The sequence below is a fragment of the Podarcis melisellensis genome, assembly GCF_964234715.1.
Source record: "Podarcis melisellensis genome assembly, chromosome: 12".
NCBI lineage: Eukaryota > Metazoa > Chordata > Lepidosauria > Squamata > Lacertidae > Podarcis > Podarcis melisellensis.
The window spans coordinates 6184911-6203544 of NC_138544.1; the positions used below are offsets into that span (position 1 = coordinate 6184911).

An 18634-nucleotide genomic window follows, 5' to 3' on the forward strand; every position below is an offset into this window, starting at 1 on the left:
TAGAAAAAGGAGTCGGTGGAAGACCGAAGAGAAGACAGTGGTCACTTGGGGGGTGGGGTAAGGTAAAGGTCCAGTCGTGACCGACTCTAGGGTTGCGGCGCTCATCTCGCTTTATTGGCCGAGGGAGCCGGCGTTTGTCTGCAGACAGCTTCCGGGTCATGTGGCCAGCATGACCAAGCTGCTTCTGGTGAACCAGTGTAGCACACGGAAATGCCATTTACCTTCCTGCTAGAGCGGTACCTATTTATCTACTTGCACTTTGATGTGCTTTCGAACTGCTAGGTTGGCAGGAGCAGGGACTGAGCAACGGGAGCTCACCCCGTCGTGGGGATTCGAACCGCCAACCTTCTGATCGGCAAGTCCTAGGCTCTGTGGTTTAACCCACAGCGCCACCCGCGTCCCTTGGGGGTGGGGGGAAGCACTTAAAAGCAGAGGTGGGGTTGAGTGGAGAAGGCTTCTGTGACTAGGAGATGCTAACTCATACCTACCGTACCTTTCCGTGTATAAAACTATGTTATTATCTTTTAAAATCATGCTAAAAAGTGGGGGTCGTCTTACACATGGGTAGTGCATAGAGTGGACGTTTGATTGGTTGCTGCTGCGGCTGTCAGTGGCTATTGTGCGTGTCATTGGTTGCTGCGGCAATGGTTGATGTTGATTGGCCGACACATGCAGGTGAGCAATTTTGGGCACCCCCCCAAAAAAAGCTCAAAAACTCTGGGCAATCCTTCCCAAAAGAAGCTCAACAACATTGTGCCATCTCCCCCCATTTTCTGAAATTTCATGGGGGGGGATGTCTTATACACAGAAAAGTACAGTGCATTTAAGTTTTAAAGAAAAGCTGCAAAAAAAATCAATTATTGTGGCAATAAAGCCTTGCTATGCACCAGTTCCCTTTCCCAAAGTTATTTATCTGTGCATGAATATATACGTTACACACAAGCATGCTGCGTGTGCAGAAAAAGTTACATGTTCTCTCAAAGAACTGCCAGGGCTTTGGCACTTTTGAGTCCGTAGAAAGGAGGAGTGTTATTTGGGCAGGGTGTAGCTCTCTCTTCTGCTTAACAGTCGTCGCATGAACAGTCTGCTTTGCTGTGAAAGTGATTTAGGACTAACAAAGATAACAATGGGTTTAATCACGATGAAACACTGATCTGGCTGAAATGTATGGAAGTTGATGTGCCGAGGGGACAAGAAAGCCACTGAGAGCGCATTTGTCGAATCTGTTATGTTCCATGCCAGACATGGGAGAAAGAAATGTTCTCTCAGAGCGAGGAAGCTGCGAAATCCATCCATCCCAAACTTGTTTTCACAGGTCTATATTTTGTTAGGCGAAGGGCAGAAAGCCAGCCAAACGATACAAAATAAGTTTTCGAAACTTTGCAAAAGACGCGCGTGCACACCCCAGTTCGTATATAAACGAATATACGTTTTCATGCCACTCCTTCTTCTAGTGGTGAACAGGAAGGCATCCAAAAAAAGAGGCCACAAAGGTGGGGAGGGAGAAAAGGAGATAGCAGTATGCTCAGAGGAACAACCATGTTTGCAGAAATACAACATTTTGTCAACCGAAAACCCATGAGAATCCACCCTCTGTGCACTCTAAACAACAGCAGCCACGGCCTAATGAGGACTGAGATGGTCACTTGCCATGCTATGTTGATAGACACTTCTAAAAGAAAACATGAAAATGGGGTGTGGTCTGCTAGAGAGGAGGAGGACTGGCTGGATGGCATCCTATGACCCATGGCGATTGTGGGACATTTCCCACAACAATGCGGAAAGCTGCAGAAATCAGGAAGCTTCGAGAAAAGCTAGTTTTTGCACTGTAGCATCTGAAGAGGGGTCCAAAGAATTACTTTAGGCATGCCCAAAGGGTTACATGCGCCCAGTGGGGATTTTTTTAAAGCCCCCCCCCCCAATCTGGAAAGACACGAGAGTTTCTCCCTCTGTCTGTCTGCTTCTGTCTCTCAAACACACAAACACAGTCATATCGCAAGCTCTGAAACTCAGCTCACTTTCAAAAGTGGTTTGCTGTGCAGCATTGTCAAAGATTCTGTGAGCATGTTGAAAACTTGCATGAACAGTACATAGTCATGTGGTTAATAATTGCAGTCCAGAGAATGCTAAGAGAAAGAAAGAAGAGCAGAAGACTCTTCCTCTTTTACACGCTGCTTTAGAGCAAATAATAATAATAATAATAATAATAATAATAATAATAATAATAATAATTTATTTATACTGTGGGTTAAACCACAGAGCCTAGGACTTGCTGATCAAAAGGTCGGCGGTTTGAATCCCCGCGATGGGGTGAGCTCCCGTTGCTCGATCCCTGTTCCTGCCAACCTAGCAGTTCAAAAGCGCGTCAAAGTGCAAGTAGATAAATAGGTACCACTCCAGGAGGAAGGTAAACGGTGTTTCTGTGCGCTGCTCTGGTTTGCCAGAAGTGACTTAGTCATGCTGGCCACATGACCTGGAAGCTGTACGCCAGCTCCCTCAGCCAATAAAGTGAGAGGAGTGCTGCAACCCCAGAGTCGTCTGCAACTGCACCTAATGGTCAGGGGTCCCTTTACCCCGCCCATCTGGCTGGGTTCCCCCAGCCACTCTGGGCGGCTTCCAACAGAATATTAAAATACAATAGTTTATCACACATTAAAAGCTTCCCTAAACAGGGCTTCCTTCAGATGTCTTCTAAAAGTCTGGTAGTTGTTTTTCTCTTTGACGTCTGGTGGGAGTGCGCTCCACAGGGCGGGTGCCACTACCGAGAAGGCCCTCTGCCTGGTTCCCTGTAACTTGGCTTCTCGCAACGAGGGAACCGCCAGAAGGCCCTAGGAGCTGGACCTCAGTGTCTGGGTAGAACGATGGGGGGTGGAGATGCTCCTTCAGGTATACTGGGACGGGGCATAAGAATGAACCAAATTTCCTCTGGCACTGACTGCATTCAGGTGTCATGCTAAACCATGGTTTAGCACTACAACAATAAGTCTCAACAAGCCTTGAGGTTGTGCACTGGTCCTCCCATCTGGCACAGCTATCAGAAGGAGATTAGACATTTAGATTAACTACAGTTTAACAGCTGGGATAGCTCAGTTGGTAGAGCCTGAGACTCTTAATCTCAGGTTCATGGATTCGAGCCCCACGTTGGGCAAAAGATTCCTGCATTAGAGGGGGCTGGACTAGATGACCCTCGTGGTCCCTTCCAACTCTACAATACTATGAATGTAACATGTTATCTGAAACTTAAACTGTGGCTAATCTTAACCATGGTCTGTTGAAACAAGCCAGCTTCATAAACCATAATTGGCCGGTTTCCACTAACCACAGTTAAGATGAATCAGTTTGTTCAGGTTCAGACAACGTCGCAAGTTGCTGCAAATCTAAAACAGAAATGAAAATGACCAAACTCCTTCTCACGGTTGCACAAAAGAGAAGAGCCCAAAGATCACCGCAGTCCATCCTTACTAGCATTATATCTGGTGCAATTTGTAGTATGAAGTGAACTGGATCCATACTATATGAATCGCAGTAAACAGGGAATCCTATAGCTAAAAGAAGAGTTGTGCTTGAAAAGATGTGTGCAAGCTCTACAAACAGGTGAAAATACCTTTTCCAGTGCATCTCTGTCCACCAGCTCCTGCACAGCCAAAAGCTTGATGCTAGAAGAGAAAAAACAGCAAAAGAAGTCATTTTAAAACCAAGTAAAAGTAGCTCCTGAAAGTCTGAAAACCCTTATATGGCATGCTATAAAGGTAAAGGTACCCCTGCCCGTACGGGCCAGTCGTGTCCGGCTCTAGGGTTGTGCGCTCATCTCACTTAAGAGGCCGGGAGCCAGCGCTGTCCGGAGACACTTCCGGGTCACGTGGCCAGCGTGACGAAGCTGCTCTGGCGGGCCAGCACCAGCACAGCACACAGAAACACTGTTTACCTTCCCGCTAGAAAGCGGTACCTATTTATCTACTTGCACTTAGGGGTGCTTTCGAACTGCTAGGTGGGCAGGAGCTGGGACCGAAAGACGGGAGCTCACCCCGCCACGGGGATTCGAACCGCCGACCATACGATCGGCAAGTCCTAGGCACTGCGGTTTTACCCACAGCGCCACCCGCGTCCCATATGGCATGCTAGTCAGCCATTTATAACGGTGCAGTCCCACGCAGTCATTAAATCCCCATCTATCTTGCAAAAGAATGATCTGCAAGAGCTTACGCTACTTCCCTGGACACAGCTGACTTTGACTGCTCTGATACAGCGTGCGCAAGCAAGTTCTTGGCTGAGAACCCAGCTATCATACCAGAATGCTGCATGCAAGAACCAACAGAGTGAGGTGGGAGTTGCTCTATTTACATCTGAAAGGCAGCTCCTTGACTGCTATGTTTGTTTGAAGAGCTGCCTTGCTAGATCAGCCAGAGGAGCAAAGTGGTGAAGCGTTTCTTTGTCAACCTTGGCTAACCATGTGCTTCTGGGAAGTTCACAAGCAAGAAGCGCAGAGGGCAAAACAACGCCTGTGATTTATCCTGAAATTCAGGTATTAATAGGTCTACCGTTTTTGAACCTAGAAGCTCCGTTTTGCTCTCACGGTTAATCAAAATGTATTCACCCCCTACAAATTTGCCTGATCTTTGTCTTTTGGGGTTTTTAAAAATTTATTTTTTTAAAAAAAAATATTTAACATAATTGTTACAAAATATAAGCAAAACACTGCAAATACGTACACACATATACACTTCAAATAAGCACATATACATGTAAAAAGAAAAAAGGAAGAAAAGAAAAAAGAAAAAGAAAAAATTGGAAGAATTTCTTCCAAATTGATTCTACAAATATCTCGATATGAAAATAATAATAAAATTTCATTGATTGACTTCTATCGCTTACACTGCACTTCCTATATACATTTTAAGCAAGATTGTATGTCATTCCATATTTTTCCCATACAATCTCACACAAATATTCTAATCAATAAGTTTTCTAAATCTTTCATAAATCTATTCTAAACACAACCAACACCTTACATTTAATCCTTGTCTACATAAATAATCATTTAGACATTATTTCTGGATTATAGTTTTTGGTTTTTGTCTTATCAAATCAGTCAACTCTGCTAATTCCAAGTATTCGCAAAAGATCCTTGTCTTTTGAAGAGTCACTCCAGCTACTGCTAAGCACCACTTCTAGGGATAATGGTTCACAAAAGCACATCATATGGTCCACAGAATCATAGACATGACGCTCAAGGGAGGAGGGCCCTGCCACTGGAGTCCATAAATCTTCTCTTACATACCAGGAAACCTCTCCACCTGGCTTGGTATTGAGGGCCTCGACCTGGTGTTGGGCATAAGAGACAGACTGGAGATGCTGCTGAAGGCCATCTCTGGCACAGTGGTGGCGAACCCATGGACAATTGGAGATGGGGGGTGGAGTTGGACCAGCTTTGCCCCAGATGCCTCCCCAGGAGGGGAGCCCTCTTGGCTAACGGGAGGGCAGCAGAGGCGGCTCCTTGGTGGGTGACACTGGGCTTGGAGTATTCAGCATTGTGGGGCTGAATACTTTTGTGGCAGCCCTCTAGGCATGTCCCTGGGATCTGGGCCTCCTCCTCTCAGCCTGCTGGGGCCCTTCTCTGGGTTGAATTTTTCTTGGGATCCCATCTTCTCATTCCCCAGCCTACTGTGACCTCCCCTGTGGTCGTCCACTTCCAGCTTCCTGATAGCCTCTCACTTTCCTTCCTTTCCATGACATTTGCAATAGACTCAGGACACCCTGGAGGAGAAGGCACTTAGTCTGAGGCTGCTTCTAGAACCATCACCGCAGACACAGCGGTGTCCTCAGCAGCTGGGGTACTTTTTACCAGCTTGGGCTGGTAAGATAGCTAGGCTATTCCTGGATCTTGATAGTTTGACCACAGGTGTCCATGCACTGGTAGCCTCAACACTGGATTACTGCAATAGGCTCTTTATGTGGCTACTCTTGAGGTTAGTCCAGAGGCTACAGGTGCACTGGCAGAACAGCACCTAGGCTGCTTATGGAGACAGACCAACACCAGCATACAACACCTTGTTTGTGGGATCTGCATGGGCTCCCCATCTGCAGTTCAAGATTTCGGTGCTAGCATATGAGGTGCTACAGAATCGAGTTGCTTGAGAGACTACCTTATTCCTTAAATACTCAGAAGGGCACAACAACCTGCAAGAGAGTTTCTCCTTCAAGTTCCTAACATACCAAAAGCTTGCGCCACAGTAATCTGGAGAAGGGCTTCCCTCTTTCGTGGAACAGCATCTCTGCTCAGATAAGGCAGGTGCTCACAATCTGCACTTTCCGAAAACAGCTGAAGACATTTATTATTATTATTATTATTATTATTATTATTATTATTATTCAATTAGCTTTTCCAGCTGGGTGAAAAGGTTTCTGCCATAGATGTTTCTTTTATATGATTTGTAAACCCAACTTTGGTTGTTTTTCTCCTGTTTTAGAAAACTACTTTTAGTTGTTTTTATGCTAGGTTTGTAAATCACCCTAATTCAGGTGATTCCTGAATTTATAAAATACTATTAATGACAACAACAGCTGTTATTGCATCCATTTGTCATAACTCAAATAGGCTGCTCTGTATAATTAAACCCATCTACAAAGTTGCCTAATAAAAACCAGATTGATTCTGGCAATCTTTTCTTATAATGGATGCACGCAGATAGAGCCACATGCCCCAAAATGCTGTAGAAAGAGAAGAAGAGAGAGAAAGGAGAGTTTGCCATTGACTTTAGCCCAACCCCTGTGCTGACTCATGAAAACATGAGGCTCGTAAAGAAGCGTAAGCACCAAGCGAGGATTTATAGCACTGCATAGGGAAGGAGAGATCGTTTATCTAAACGGCGCAAGGAAACCTGCCATCCATGGCTGGTGTAGAAAGCAGAACTGATTGGACATCCTCTGTGGTTTTTACAGGACATGCAGTGCAACGGATCTAAAAATAGGAGGCAGTTATTGCTGGCTGTCCAATAGATTACACTCCTCCAAGGGCTACAAAGGTTGACTTTAAAAAAATAATAATTCTGCAATTATATCGACAGCCTTAGAGAATACAGTAATCATCCACAGAACAGGCACAGTGTAGAGTCCAGAACTCAAATCCACAGTGAGTCTCCAACTGGCAACTTAAGGAGGATCAGAAATTCCACCTGCGTGCCACCAGTCAACTGGGGTGAAATGGTGAGAAATGCAGGGAGACCAGTTGCACCAACAAGGAAGCCTAATATTTATTCTAGTAAGCCACAGCAGATCAGGTGGGTAACCTTTTGGCCCCTTTAAAGGTTGCTGGGTCAGGATTCCTCCGCGCTGCTCACTAATCAGAGCAACCAGCTCTCACTGCTGCTTCAGATTGCCTTGGCCTCATCTCCTAAACTCAACCGTAAGCCCAGTCTGCCAAGTTGCAGAAAGACAAGTTCATTCACACTTGGCAAGTTGGCTTCAACCCACCAAGGAACAGGGTGTACCTGGAATGTACCAGAGAATCCACAGAGACCCAAAGTCATTCTCGGCACAATATACTTGTTTGTTTCATCCTGGTCAGACGGACAGTTCCGAAATTTTGACACAATGAGAACCCCTAAATTAAGGAAATCAAAGCAGCTCTCTCTGGGTACAAAATGAAGATACTTGTGTCCTGACCTGGTACAAATGCGTTCAAGGGGAAGGAGTCAATAAGAGCCAAGGGAGAGAAGAATCCCCACTGAACTGGGAAGAACAGTGTTTTTCCCAATGTGTGAAGGCAAGCAGCCTTCACACACTTGGCAGGTGCAAACATTATCTCCCAGTCTGCAAATACTTCATATCATCAGTTGTCACATGGTCATTTGCCTTCATCCACTATCAACCAGCTAATGGGAGAGGCAGGCATAGACACCTGCCAATGTTGTACCGACTGCAGAAGAGATCCTTAAACTCATTCATAAAAAGTAGATGTAGACCTAAAAGCAACAACTGGGCTTCCTTACTGGATAACTGCAATCGGCTAACACAAGCCTATTGTCTTCCGTAGCTTTCAGGGACCAGGCTTGTAAGGTTTCGTAGCCCCGTATCTGGTGGTACCAATGGCACACCATTGTCCAGAACAGAAGCTGTTCTTACAAGAAGCCACTGTATCTGCCCATCAACGAAAGAGCAGCCATTCATAGCTGAAAACGTTGCATGAGTGATGGATGAGAAAGAGATAAATCATGTCACTGAGCTTTGTATCAACGGGTAAGGGAAGAATAGAAATAAAGCCATCAGTTGGAAATATATTTTGAATATGGTGGGAAGTTTGGCAAAGGCTCCTAAGAAATTCACAATAGTCAACACAGTAACTCACTCATTTGACACTGGGAAAACAAACAAAGGCTTTCTGACAAAGATAATATATTGTCTGTCTCATGTTTCAACATGGCAACATAAAATTACTCACACATTTGTCACAATGATAGGAGGGTTCTTAAGCCTGATAATGTATGAAGTGGAATTTGGTGGGGTTTTTTCATCCATCCCTAAGTAACTTGTTCAACTGGCGATTGAGCCTGAGGTTATATGATGTCACATCAAACAATTCTTATCCCACACTTTCAAGGGATTGCAAGCAGGTTTGTTGTGCAACAACAGCAAATCCACTTAGAATCACCAAATCTTTAATTGAACAACATGACTTTCCTTGGATGCAATTAAGCCTCTCAAAAAAGTAGCAACAGTCCAGAAGCAGTTACACTCCCTGCCACACAGTTCCCATCATTTTTATTCTTCTTGGATCTTTGTTTCCATGGAAATGCAGGTTTAAAAAACCTACTGTCTCCTACACACCCCCGGTAATGCAGATTGCATCAGTTAAAGAACTGAAAGTATGACTTTTTAATCCACTACTAATAAATTTCTTCATAGCCAAAACAGGCAAAGGAGTTAACTATGACTCAAGCAGTTAACATAATAAAGAGAAAAAGAAAGTTGTTGGAGTTTTTTTTGGGGGGGGGGTACACTGAAGTTCAAATGAAATGGGGTGTGTTTTTGTAAGGCTGTCTGCAGCAGATGAATATTACCACTCCTTGAGTTCTTCCAACCAGCCTAGGGCTGGTAGTGATGTTCTTCTCTGTCAGCTAATGAGGGGTTTCTCCCATATTATACAGGCGCTGCCCATTTTGCACAGGGGCTCCATTCCTGCCCCCAGCGCGTGTCAGCAGAACATGGATAAGCACGACCACCCATTATGTTGGCCCACGCCCTCGTTTTGCCTTTTTCCAGGTCCAAAAGGACCCAAGTGTCAGCTATTGCATGCCATTTGGACGCACCTAAAATGGTTGCCATTTGTACTTAAACAATACCAGAAAGCCCCCAAGAATCTCTTCCTTCTGGAATTACAACAGTGCCTTATTTAACTTTGCCACAGGGAAAGCAGCACATAAGACCCCAACTATTCTGAGGTTCATACTGTTATAGTTTTTTTGGCGGCGGGGGGGGGGGGGCTCAAACCCTAGAAATTAATAAGTGGTAGGGTTTTGATTATCGGCGCACAGCTTCCTTCCAAGGGCCTCACCTGTGATAGAGGCATGAACGTGACAAAATGTGTTGATGGCCCATCTAAGAGGAGACTTGGGCCTGGGCAAACAGAGGGTGCCATGATGATGGGGTGTGTGTTTGAGGGGACAGGAAAAGAAAGTCTTTACAGAAAGGCATGCTGGGAAGAAGAGGGAGAGGACAAAGGGAGAGATCCATCTTGGGGAGGCTGGCTGAAGGCTGGCTGGGAAAGATGCTTTTGACTCCAGTGCTGCACTGCCATGCGGAAGAAGCCCTTCTTGAGATGACCATGCTGTAAGATCTGGACTCTCTGCATCTAAACTCAGGTGTCAATAAGTGAATAAAGCACATTTCTTGAAGCTACGATCGTCTCCGCTGCACCTTCAATTCTCCAAAGGAGCACAGCCCCTGGTGAGTGCCCGGACCCGCTGGAATCTTGCTACAGCTCGGCAAAGACTGGGGGTGGCACCCAACTTTGGTAACTATACCTAACTACTGGCTACCCTAACTCGAACCCTCTTGAAGGATACAGAAAACAGAAGCGACTCCCTCCTCCTCTTCTTCCAAGAAGCTAAACCAAAGATCATCAACCATTCTTGGCCCATGGGAACATTTTGTTTTTCTGATTTTTGAGCATGTGCCATGGGTGCCACCCCCTTGCCCCATCAGCATGCCACACACACACTGAATGAATGTGCACACAAACTTCATTTTTCCAAAGGTAAAATGTTGTCGTTTAGTCGTGTCCGACTCTTTGTGACCCCATGGCCCTGAGCACGCCAGGCACTCCTGTCTTTCACTGCCTCCCGCAGTTTGGACAAACTCATGCTGGTAGCTTCGAGAACACTGCCCAGCCAACTCGTCCTCTTAGTCCCCTTCTCCTTGTGCCCTCCATCTTTCCCAACATCAGGGTCTTTTCCAGGGAGTCTTCTCTTCTCATGAGGTGGCCAAAGTATTGGAGCCTCAGCTTCAGGATCTGTCCTTCCAGTGAGCACTCAGGGCTGATTTCCTTAAGAATGGAGAGGTTTGATCTTCTTGCAGTCCATGGGACTCTCAAGAGTCTCCTCCAGCACCATAGTTCAAAAGCATCCATTCTTCGGCGATCAGCCTTCTTTATGGTCCAGCTCTCACTTCCAAAGGTAAAATAAGAATGAGCAAACACACCAGAATTAATATGAACCTTGAAAAGCACCTCAATGGGAGGCAGTGGGAAAGCATCCCTCTTCCAACTTATGTATTTTTAAAGGGAGAAAATGGTAGCCACCCGAGGCTCCTCATGACCAAGGGGCAGTGATGGAAGAGGTGCGCCAGAGACTTCATGGGTGCCAGGTGAAGAGCTCACGGGTACCCTTGCGCCCACAGGCACCATTCCAGCAGCCCCTGAGCTATAAACACTAGCTGCAGGCATGACTTTTGTTGGGTATGCCAAACTCTACAGGATAGGACAAAGTCTGCAGCAGCTTCAGTAAGCCTTAGTGCAGATAAGCAGACTTGCCACTGAGTGCAACTAGACCGCTGGCCAACTTGAGAGATGGCCGTTACGCCTCCTCGAAAGCAAAGGCAGTGTCTCCGCCACAAGCTCAACATGCAGGGAACCACAGTGCCCAGGGCAAGAAATGGTGCGCTCTTAAGCAGAAGAACCCAAGGAATAAAGAAGAAAAAGAGGGATCATAAAAGCTAATTAGGAGTGCCAGAAGAGCACAATAAACTAATTTCCTGCATGTGCTGCTTGTTACGGGAGTTACATGTGTTGTATACACCTTCTAAATCAGGGGTCAGCAACCTTTTTCAGCCGTGGGCCGGTCCACTGTCCCTCAGAAGGCGATTGGGTCGGATCCAGCCCATGGGCCTTAGGTTGCCTAACGGTAAAGGTAAAGGGACCCCTGACCATTAGGTCCAGTCGTGACCGACTCTGGGGTTGCGGCACTCATCTCGCTTTATTGGCCGAGGGAGCCGGCGTACAGCTTCTGGGTCATGTGGCCAGCATGACTAAGCCGCTTCTGGCGAACCAGAGCAGTGCACAGAAACGCCGTTTACCTTCCCGCCGGAGCAGTACCTATTTATCTACTTGCACTTTGATGTGCTTTGAAACTGCTAGTTTGGTAGGAGCAGGGACCGAGCAACGGGAGCTCACCCCGTCATGGGGATTCAAACCGCCGACCTTCTGATCGGCAAGTCCTAGGCTCAGTGGTTTAACCCACAGCACCACCCGTGTGCCGTATTTAGGTTGCCTACCCCTGTTCTAAATCTTATTTCCAGCCTGCAGTCTGATGAAAAGAACTGGCATTTAAAAACACATGATATTGTTAAAGTTCTTTTGAAACAATGCATATACAGTAATCACTTTCAGCTTTTCCCGAGATCAACATAGCTGACTCCCGACCTCATGAGCGAGCTTAGGACTCTAGCCGTGAGACCAGAGAAGATACAATGCTGGCAAGTAAAACAGGGAAGAGTCTTGGGTAGACATGTTTTGACTCCTTCAGTCCTCTGCTCAGCGGCATGAACTCCCCTTCCCCTCCACGGGTGGCCTCAGCTATGGTTTAGTAGATGTGCAGGCAGGCATTCCTAAGACTGCCTCCTGATTTGCAAACCATAGTTTCCAGACAGACGGCATCACACTAGAACTGGGCCTCGATCTGTCAATAGAGGATCCTTTCATAAAAACAAAATTCTAAATTCCTTTCTAATCTAACCCGTATTTGTTTGCTATTACGTGAACGGAGGGGGGGGGAATTAATCCCATCTTACTGTGCTCTAAAATAGTCTACTTGCAATTATGAAATAACCGCTCTATCATTTTTTTAAAAGCAGGGTTTGTCCGTTTTTGCCAGACAGATTGGGGGATAACAGTCTTTGTGTGTCTTTTTACAGAGGCATTTACATTGGGTTTGGATGTGTCATTTAACTGATTAAAATAAAATAAAAATCCTCTCTACTAGAAGAGGTAAGGCCAGCATTCGAAACAAAGATCTGAAGGCCATAAAAACAATAGTTGGCTTACAACCTCCAGAAGACTGAGCTTGATTATTTTGCAAATAAATAAGCTTTTCTGTTTGGCTCCTCCACTTTGTTCTTCTGAATTTCCCTTGCGGGTTACACTTTGATGCTTCTGAAATATCTTTTCCTCCCTCCGATTCTCCCTCACTGCCCCAATGGAAGGACTGGAGAGCCCTTTATTAAATTGTGTGATTTATTATTTTTAGAGGATGTGCAAATTTTGAAACATGGCCAGTGACGTCTCATCGTTCCTTGATACAAAACAAAGCTAAAAATAAAATTAAAGGGCTGTATGAGGAACTCAGGAATAGCAGGGATTGTTTCTCTTAGGAATTTACCATTTGAGGAGCTTAGTTTTGTGTGCTTGCCAAACGGCTTTAAACCCTGGAAGCAATCAAATGTAATTTAAGGTTGTCTAATTCCCTGCTTTTACAGAGCGCCTCAGCTAAATCCTAAATCCTATGGAGTCTTTCAGTGAGAAAACTTTCATCTTCTGTTAATTTTCAAAAGTTTTACGCTCCTTAGGCTATATTTTTGACCCACTCGCACATTACAGACTTCCAACTATATTTTCTTTTCTGTGGCATGAGTGCTGGGGACCATGCCTTGAAAGGGACAGGGCACGAAACTGCTGCTCATCTCATGCAATGTCAAGTGTGACGTTTTCCATACACACTGTGGAGCCGCCATCAATCAGTGCTTCCACACATATTTTCATGTGGATAACAAAACAATATAAAAATCAACTACAGCTTTATTACCAAACTTAAAACCATGGAGAGACCTGGTCTGAACAAAGACATTGGATTCTTATCTCATTATACATGACTGTCAGGGAACTGCCATCGGAAGGACAGGAGGTGGAAGGGCTCACGGAGGTTAGGAGAGACTTAGCAGCAGAAGAGGGAACCAGCAGGGGGAGAGAAGGAGCTCCGAGGGAAAGTGAGTCGGAGGGATGGCTCAGAGACACTTCCAGCGAAAACAGTGGGGAGGTTTCAGGACCTCCTATAGGGACACCCACTCCTCGCCGGAAACTGTCGCGCCGAGAGTCCAGAAGACGCGTTTCCGTTAAGGAGCTTTTATGTTGGAAGAGATTCCGTAAACGCCCACTGTCGGATTCTGCCAGCGACTGACGGAGCCATGCTTAAGGAGCTCCGTTATAGACAGAGGTTTGCGGACTTGGCCAAACTCTGAGGGACTAAGCTTTTACGCACAAGCAGCTCATCATCCCATCACAATGACAAAGCCATTTTTCACCTTCTCACCCCTTGCTTTTTCCTGTAAGACCTATTGCAGTCGTTAAGAGTCGCCAACAGGCTCATCACAGCTATCTGCCAATCACCCATTCCCACCGCCCTTCTGAGTAATACCCCTCCCCACCTTCTCACTATATAGAAGGGTCTGGTAACTTCTGTTTCAGTGTATCTGAAGAAGTGTGCATGCACACGAAAGCTCATACCAAGAACGAACTTAGTTGGTCTTTAAGGTGCTACTGGAAGGATTTCTTTTGTTTCAACTACAGCTTTATTGGTTACTAGTAGTTTCATACCTAGCACTGGCTGGGAATGCTAAGAAACAAACAAACAAAAATAATCGGTATAGTTTTGAAAGGCTCAGTCTACAACATGGGTAGGCAAACTAAGGCCCAGGGGCCGGATCAGGCCCAATCGCCTTCGAAATCCGGCCCGCAGATGGGTCGGGAACCAGCATGTTTTTACATGCGTAGAATGTGTCCTCTTATTTAAAATGCATCTCTGGGTTATTTGTGGGGCATAGGAATTCATTCATTCCCCCCCAAAAAATTATAGTCCGGCCCCCCACAAGGTCTGAGGGACAGTGGACTGGCCCCCTGCTTAAAAGGTTTGCTGACCCCTGGTCTGCAACCTTGATTCAAAATGGCACCCAACTGTATCCAGACTCAGCTTATGAACATGTGACACCAGATGGCGCTGCAGAGCAGTGATCCATCGCCAATGGGATTTTGCATTGTGAGTTTCTATATAGTGTTTTTCCCTATAGTGTTGTTTTTTTTTTTTTAAATCAGTATAGATCCAGCCAAGGACCCAAACCTGTTCCCTGATCTCAGGAACTACCAGGCAAAGTTTGGTTACAATATCTGGAGAGGTGTCCAAATGCAGACAGAACGACTTCCCAAAATATACGTTTGTAACAGCTTTTCAGTGTATTATGTATTTAACTCTATCACCAGTCCATTTCTCCGTTGTAATTTGTAACTGCAGGCACTTTCAAAGCCGCAATTTGCGATGGCATATGCCTTTTTCTTTTTAATGAGACCATGAACTCTTTTAGCTAGAACTTTCCAATTTTGCAAACGTCTCCCGAGTTTCATGTGGGAAGCTGCATGACTGTTAAAACCCGCAATAGAGAAAATGAAGCTTGTGGACTATACTTAGTGGGCTATTCTAATTTTTAAAAACCACAAAATAAGCAATAGGACTTCTCCATTAGGATGCAGATGTACCCCTCCCCACAAGGAGAAGCTAGATGGGGTCATATGAAACTTCAAGCTTCAGGTCTGTTAGCAGTCAAAGCCCCACACAGACATTGCTCTGTGTACTACAGGCCAATATTGCCACGGCTTTAAATACCAAATGTCAAGTGCTTCTGATTTAAACTTCAAGGACTGTCTCTCGGCTTTCTCTGTAATTCTAATCCACAGTAACATATAATTTTCTCCCAGGTCTGCAAGGAGGAAAATAGGTTGAGTCGACATGGCCTTAGCCAAATGATGCCCCTTTTCTTTGTGGAGTTACACAAAGCAGGTCCTGCCAATTTTAATGTACAACACAGTGGCTCCAACTTAGGTTGCAACAAGAGGGAAAGGACAGCGATCGGCAGAGTTCTCCTATGCAAAGAAAACTCTGAAGAATGGGGAGTTTCTCTCTGAGGTACACCATGGATAACCACATTCAGAATAAATATATCTTTTGTTATATAGCTATGCTTGAAAGCCAGAGGCTCTGCAAAAATAGTTTGGGAACAACCACTAGCAATTGGGAATGTTCAAAATGGCTTCTACACAAAGGCTACCTGATAAAATTGAAATTTGACGCCAGGGCACTTGGGATGTATGTATCTATAAAAAGGTAAAGGGACCCCTGACCATTAGGTCCAGTCGTGGTCGACTCTGGGGTTGCGGCGCTCATCTCGCTTTATTGGCCAAGGGAGCTGGTGTACAGCTTCCGGGTCATGTGGCCAGCATGACTAAGCCGCTTCTGGTGAACCACAGCAGCGCACGGAAACGCCATTTACCTTCCTGCCGGAGCGGTACCTATTTATCTACTTGCACTTTGACGTGCTTTCGAACTGCTAGGTTGGCAGGAGCAGGGACTGAGCAACGGGAGCTCACCCCGTTGCGGGGATTCGAACTGCCGACCACCCGCGGCCCCCTATGTATCTGTACTGTAGACCTAAAACGGTACCTACCTACCTACCTTCTTTCTTTCTTTCTTTCTTTCTTTCTTTCTTTCTTTCTTTCTTTCTTTCTTTCTTTCCAGAGAATACTGGAAACAGTAGTTCAGTGAAATTGGATTGTGGTATAGGGATCTTCCTTTGCACAGAAATTCCTTAGCATTGCCAATTAACTACAAATCCCACAATTCTTCAGAGGGAGCTCTGAAGGCTGATCTGATATAAAACCAATATAAGTTTGTAGTGTAAACCTTTCCAGGGAAAGTCCGTCCACTGACCTATGCTCTCCATGTTGTCTTTTATGATTCATTCACCTCACCCTTCATTCAACTGCTGCATTTATCTCTGTAATAAATAGATCGAGTCCCCTGTGGTGAGAGTCTCCCAACTGCCCAATCTGATAACCTATCAAAGTGGGAAAGGAATGACACATGCATATTGATGCTGGATTATCACTACATGAACATAGCAATGATACTGTAAAAAGTTATAAAGGGAACTTTATTCAGCAAGGGCGAAAGCGTTTCAAGCCAAAGTGCCAGATCTTTGCTCCCACAGCTCAGCAAGATTCAGTTTTGCGCGGACAGGCAGAGACAATGTCTCATCCCTGAGAGACACCCATGTGGAATAATGCCTCAAGACAATGTGTTATAGGATTAAAATTTGGCCACAACTTTATTAAAAATTTCAGATGTAGGGAGACCTTGGCTTAGGCATTGGGCGTTTATCCCTCCCAGTCCCCGGCCGGGGACCTGGGGAACATAAGGATATGTGGGGATTGGGCTGGCTCTGGAGAATGTCTGCTCAAGCAGAGAGAGCCCGTCCGCCATTTTGCTACCGTCACAGGGGAGAGCAATGACAACGTAATGGCGTATGGCCAATGCCTCCCCTCAAAACACCCCTTTAGTGGGGAACTCTGGGATCGCCGCCGCAGGTGGGGGCGTGGGTCACCGCTTCACGCCGCCCCCCCCATTTAGGGAATAGAGACTAAAAGATTCCGCCCAAGGCCTGAAACTGACAAGGTTGTGACGTTTTGCTACGGGGAAGGCAAAATCTGCCAATGCAGGAAAATTCCTTTCTGGCCCTTCAACAGTGACCATAACATAGCAGTGCCTGCGTACCTGTGGAGAAGAGGTTAACCTGCAAAAGAAGACTTAACTAAGGGAGGGCAGGTAAGCCAGCCTAGCAACCCAAAGCAATCACTTTTGGACTGGCGTGGTCTGAGAGGCCCAGGGAGTTTCCCATGATAGGTTTAGCCCAAGACGTCTAACCACCAGTTTCTGGAGTGTATTCCTCTTTTATATATGCCTATCAGCAAAACATGAAATATTCTCCTGGATTTTATGTTGCAGAGAGGGAAAGCATATTCAAATCTCTTCCCCCACCCCAAGAAAGTTAGCCTCTCTGTACACAGGAAAATAGGGACACGGGTGGCACTGTGGTCTAAACCACAGAGCCTAGGGCTTGCCGATCAGAAGGTAAGGGGTTCGAATCCCCGCAAAGGGGTGAGCTCCCGTTGCTCAGTCCCAGCTCCTGCCAATGTAGCAAGCAGTTCAAAAGCACGTCAAAGTGCAAGTAGATAAATAGGTACTGCTCCGGCAGGAAGGTAAACGGAGTTTCCATGCACTGCTATGGTTCGCCAGAAGCGTCTTGGTCATGCTGGCCACATGACCCAGAAGCTGTACACTGGCTCCCTCGGCCAATAAAGCGAGATGAGCACCGCAACCCCAGAGTCGGTCACAACTGGACCTAATGGTCAGGGGTCCCTTTACCTTTACTTACACAGGGAAATAGCACAAACGCCAAGTCTAGTATGCAATTCCTCTATTTACAAGATTTTATTTATTTTTGAGAAGTGGTGGAATCCATGTGGGCCTTATCACTTGATTTTGCCGATGCCACACAGCCCCATGAGCAGATTGGCAAACTGCTGCACTTGTGTAGCGCTTACTCATGCAAGTGGGAATCCCTGTCATCTGTCAGATGCAGATGTGACAGATTTCCTGCTCTCTGCACATCCTTTTATTACTTGCATGCCACACAAATCATGTGGTGGCATGTGGCAATGACTACCTGCATGGCTCAAATCAATTAGCCAACTGCAGGTATATTTATGGTGCTATGCCATTGATCATGACTAATTGGGGGGGAATGGGACCTAATTTCACTGCCTTCAAACTCTGGGAAACAAAACAGCCACTGCCCCAACCCCGGAATCATTTTCATTTCCCCTTGGTATGGTATGATGGCGCTCAATCTCAGCAGCTAAATCTCAGGCTTTCCTTCTGGCTCCTCTGTTTTCAGCCAGGCAGACGTTTGTTTCCAGACATTCCTGAAAAAGGAGGTAGCACTTTTTCAGCAATAGTGGAGATACTCTGGATGAGAGGAAAATTATGTCTGTGATTGACATGGGCTGTGTCTTGTTGTACAGGTTATGTAAAATAAAAACATCTGTACACACAGCAAGGGAACTCCCACTAACTGAGAGAGAGCAAACCTAAATTTCAAGTCCTGGAAAGCAATATAGTAATCAAAGGCTCAGAAGACAGAATGTAAACAAAATTCTCTCTCTTTTCTCTCTCATTTTAGGACGAAACATTTGAGATGAACTTTTTAAATTTAAGAAGGCATACCTGCCTTTCTAGAACCTCCACTGAAATTCATGCAACAT

The 18634-nt window shown here is 45.7% G+C and overlaps 1 protein-coding gene across 1 annotated transcript in view; it reads right to left on the bottom strand.

The window, feature by feature from the left end:
- EEPD1 (endonuclease/exonuclease/phosphatase family domain containing 1) overlaps positions 1 to 18634 on the bottom strand; it is a 62809-nt gene that overhangs the window by 19333 nt on the left and 24842 nt on the right. The window contains exon 2 of the mRNA XM_081931124.1: positions 3605 to 3656. Coding sequence (XP_081787250.1) covers positions 3605 to 3656 — 52 coding nt within the window. The remainder of the gene's footprint in view (positions 1 to 3604; positions 3657 to 18634) is intronic.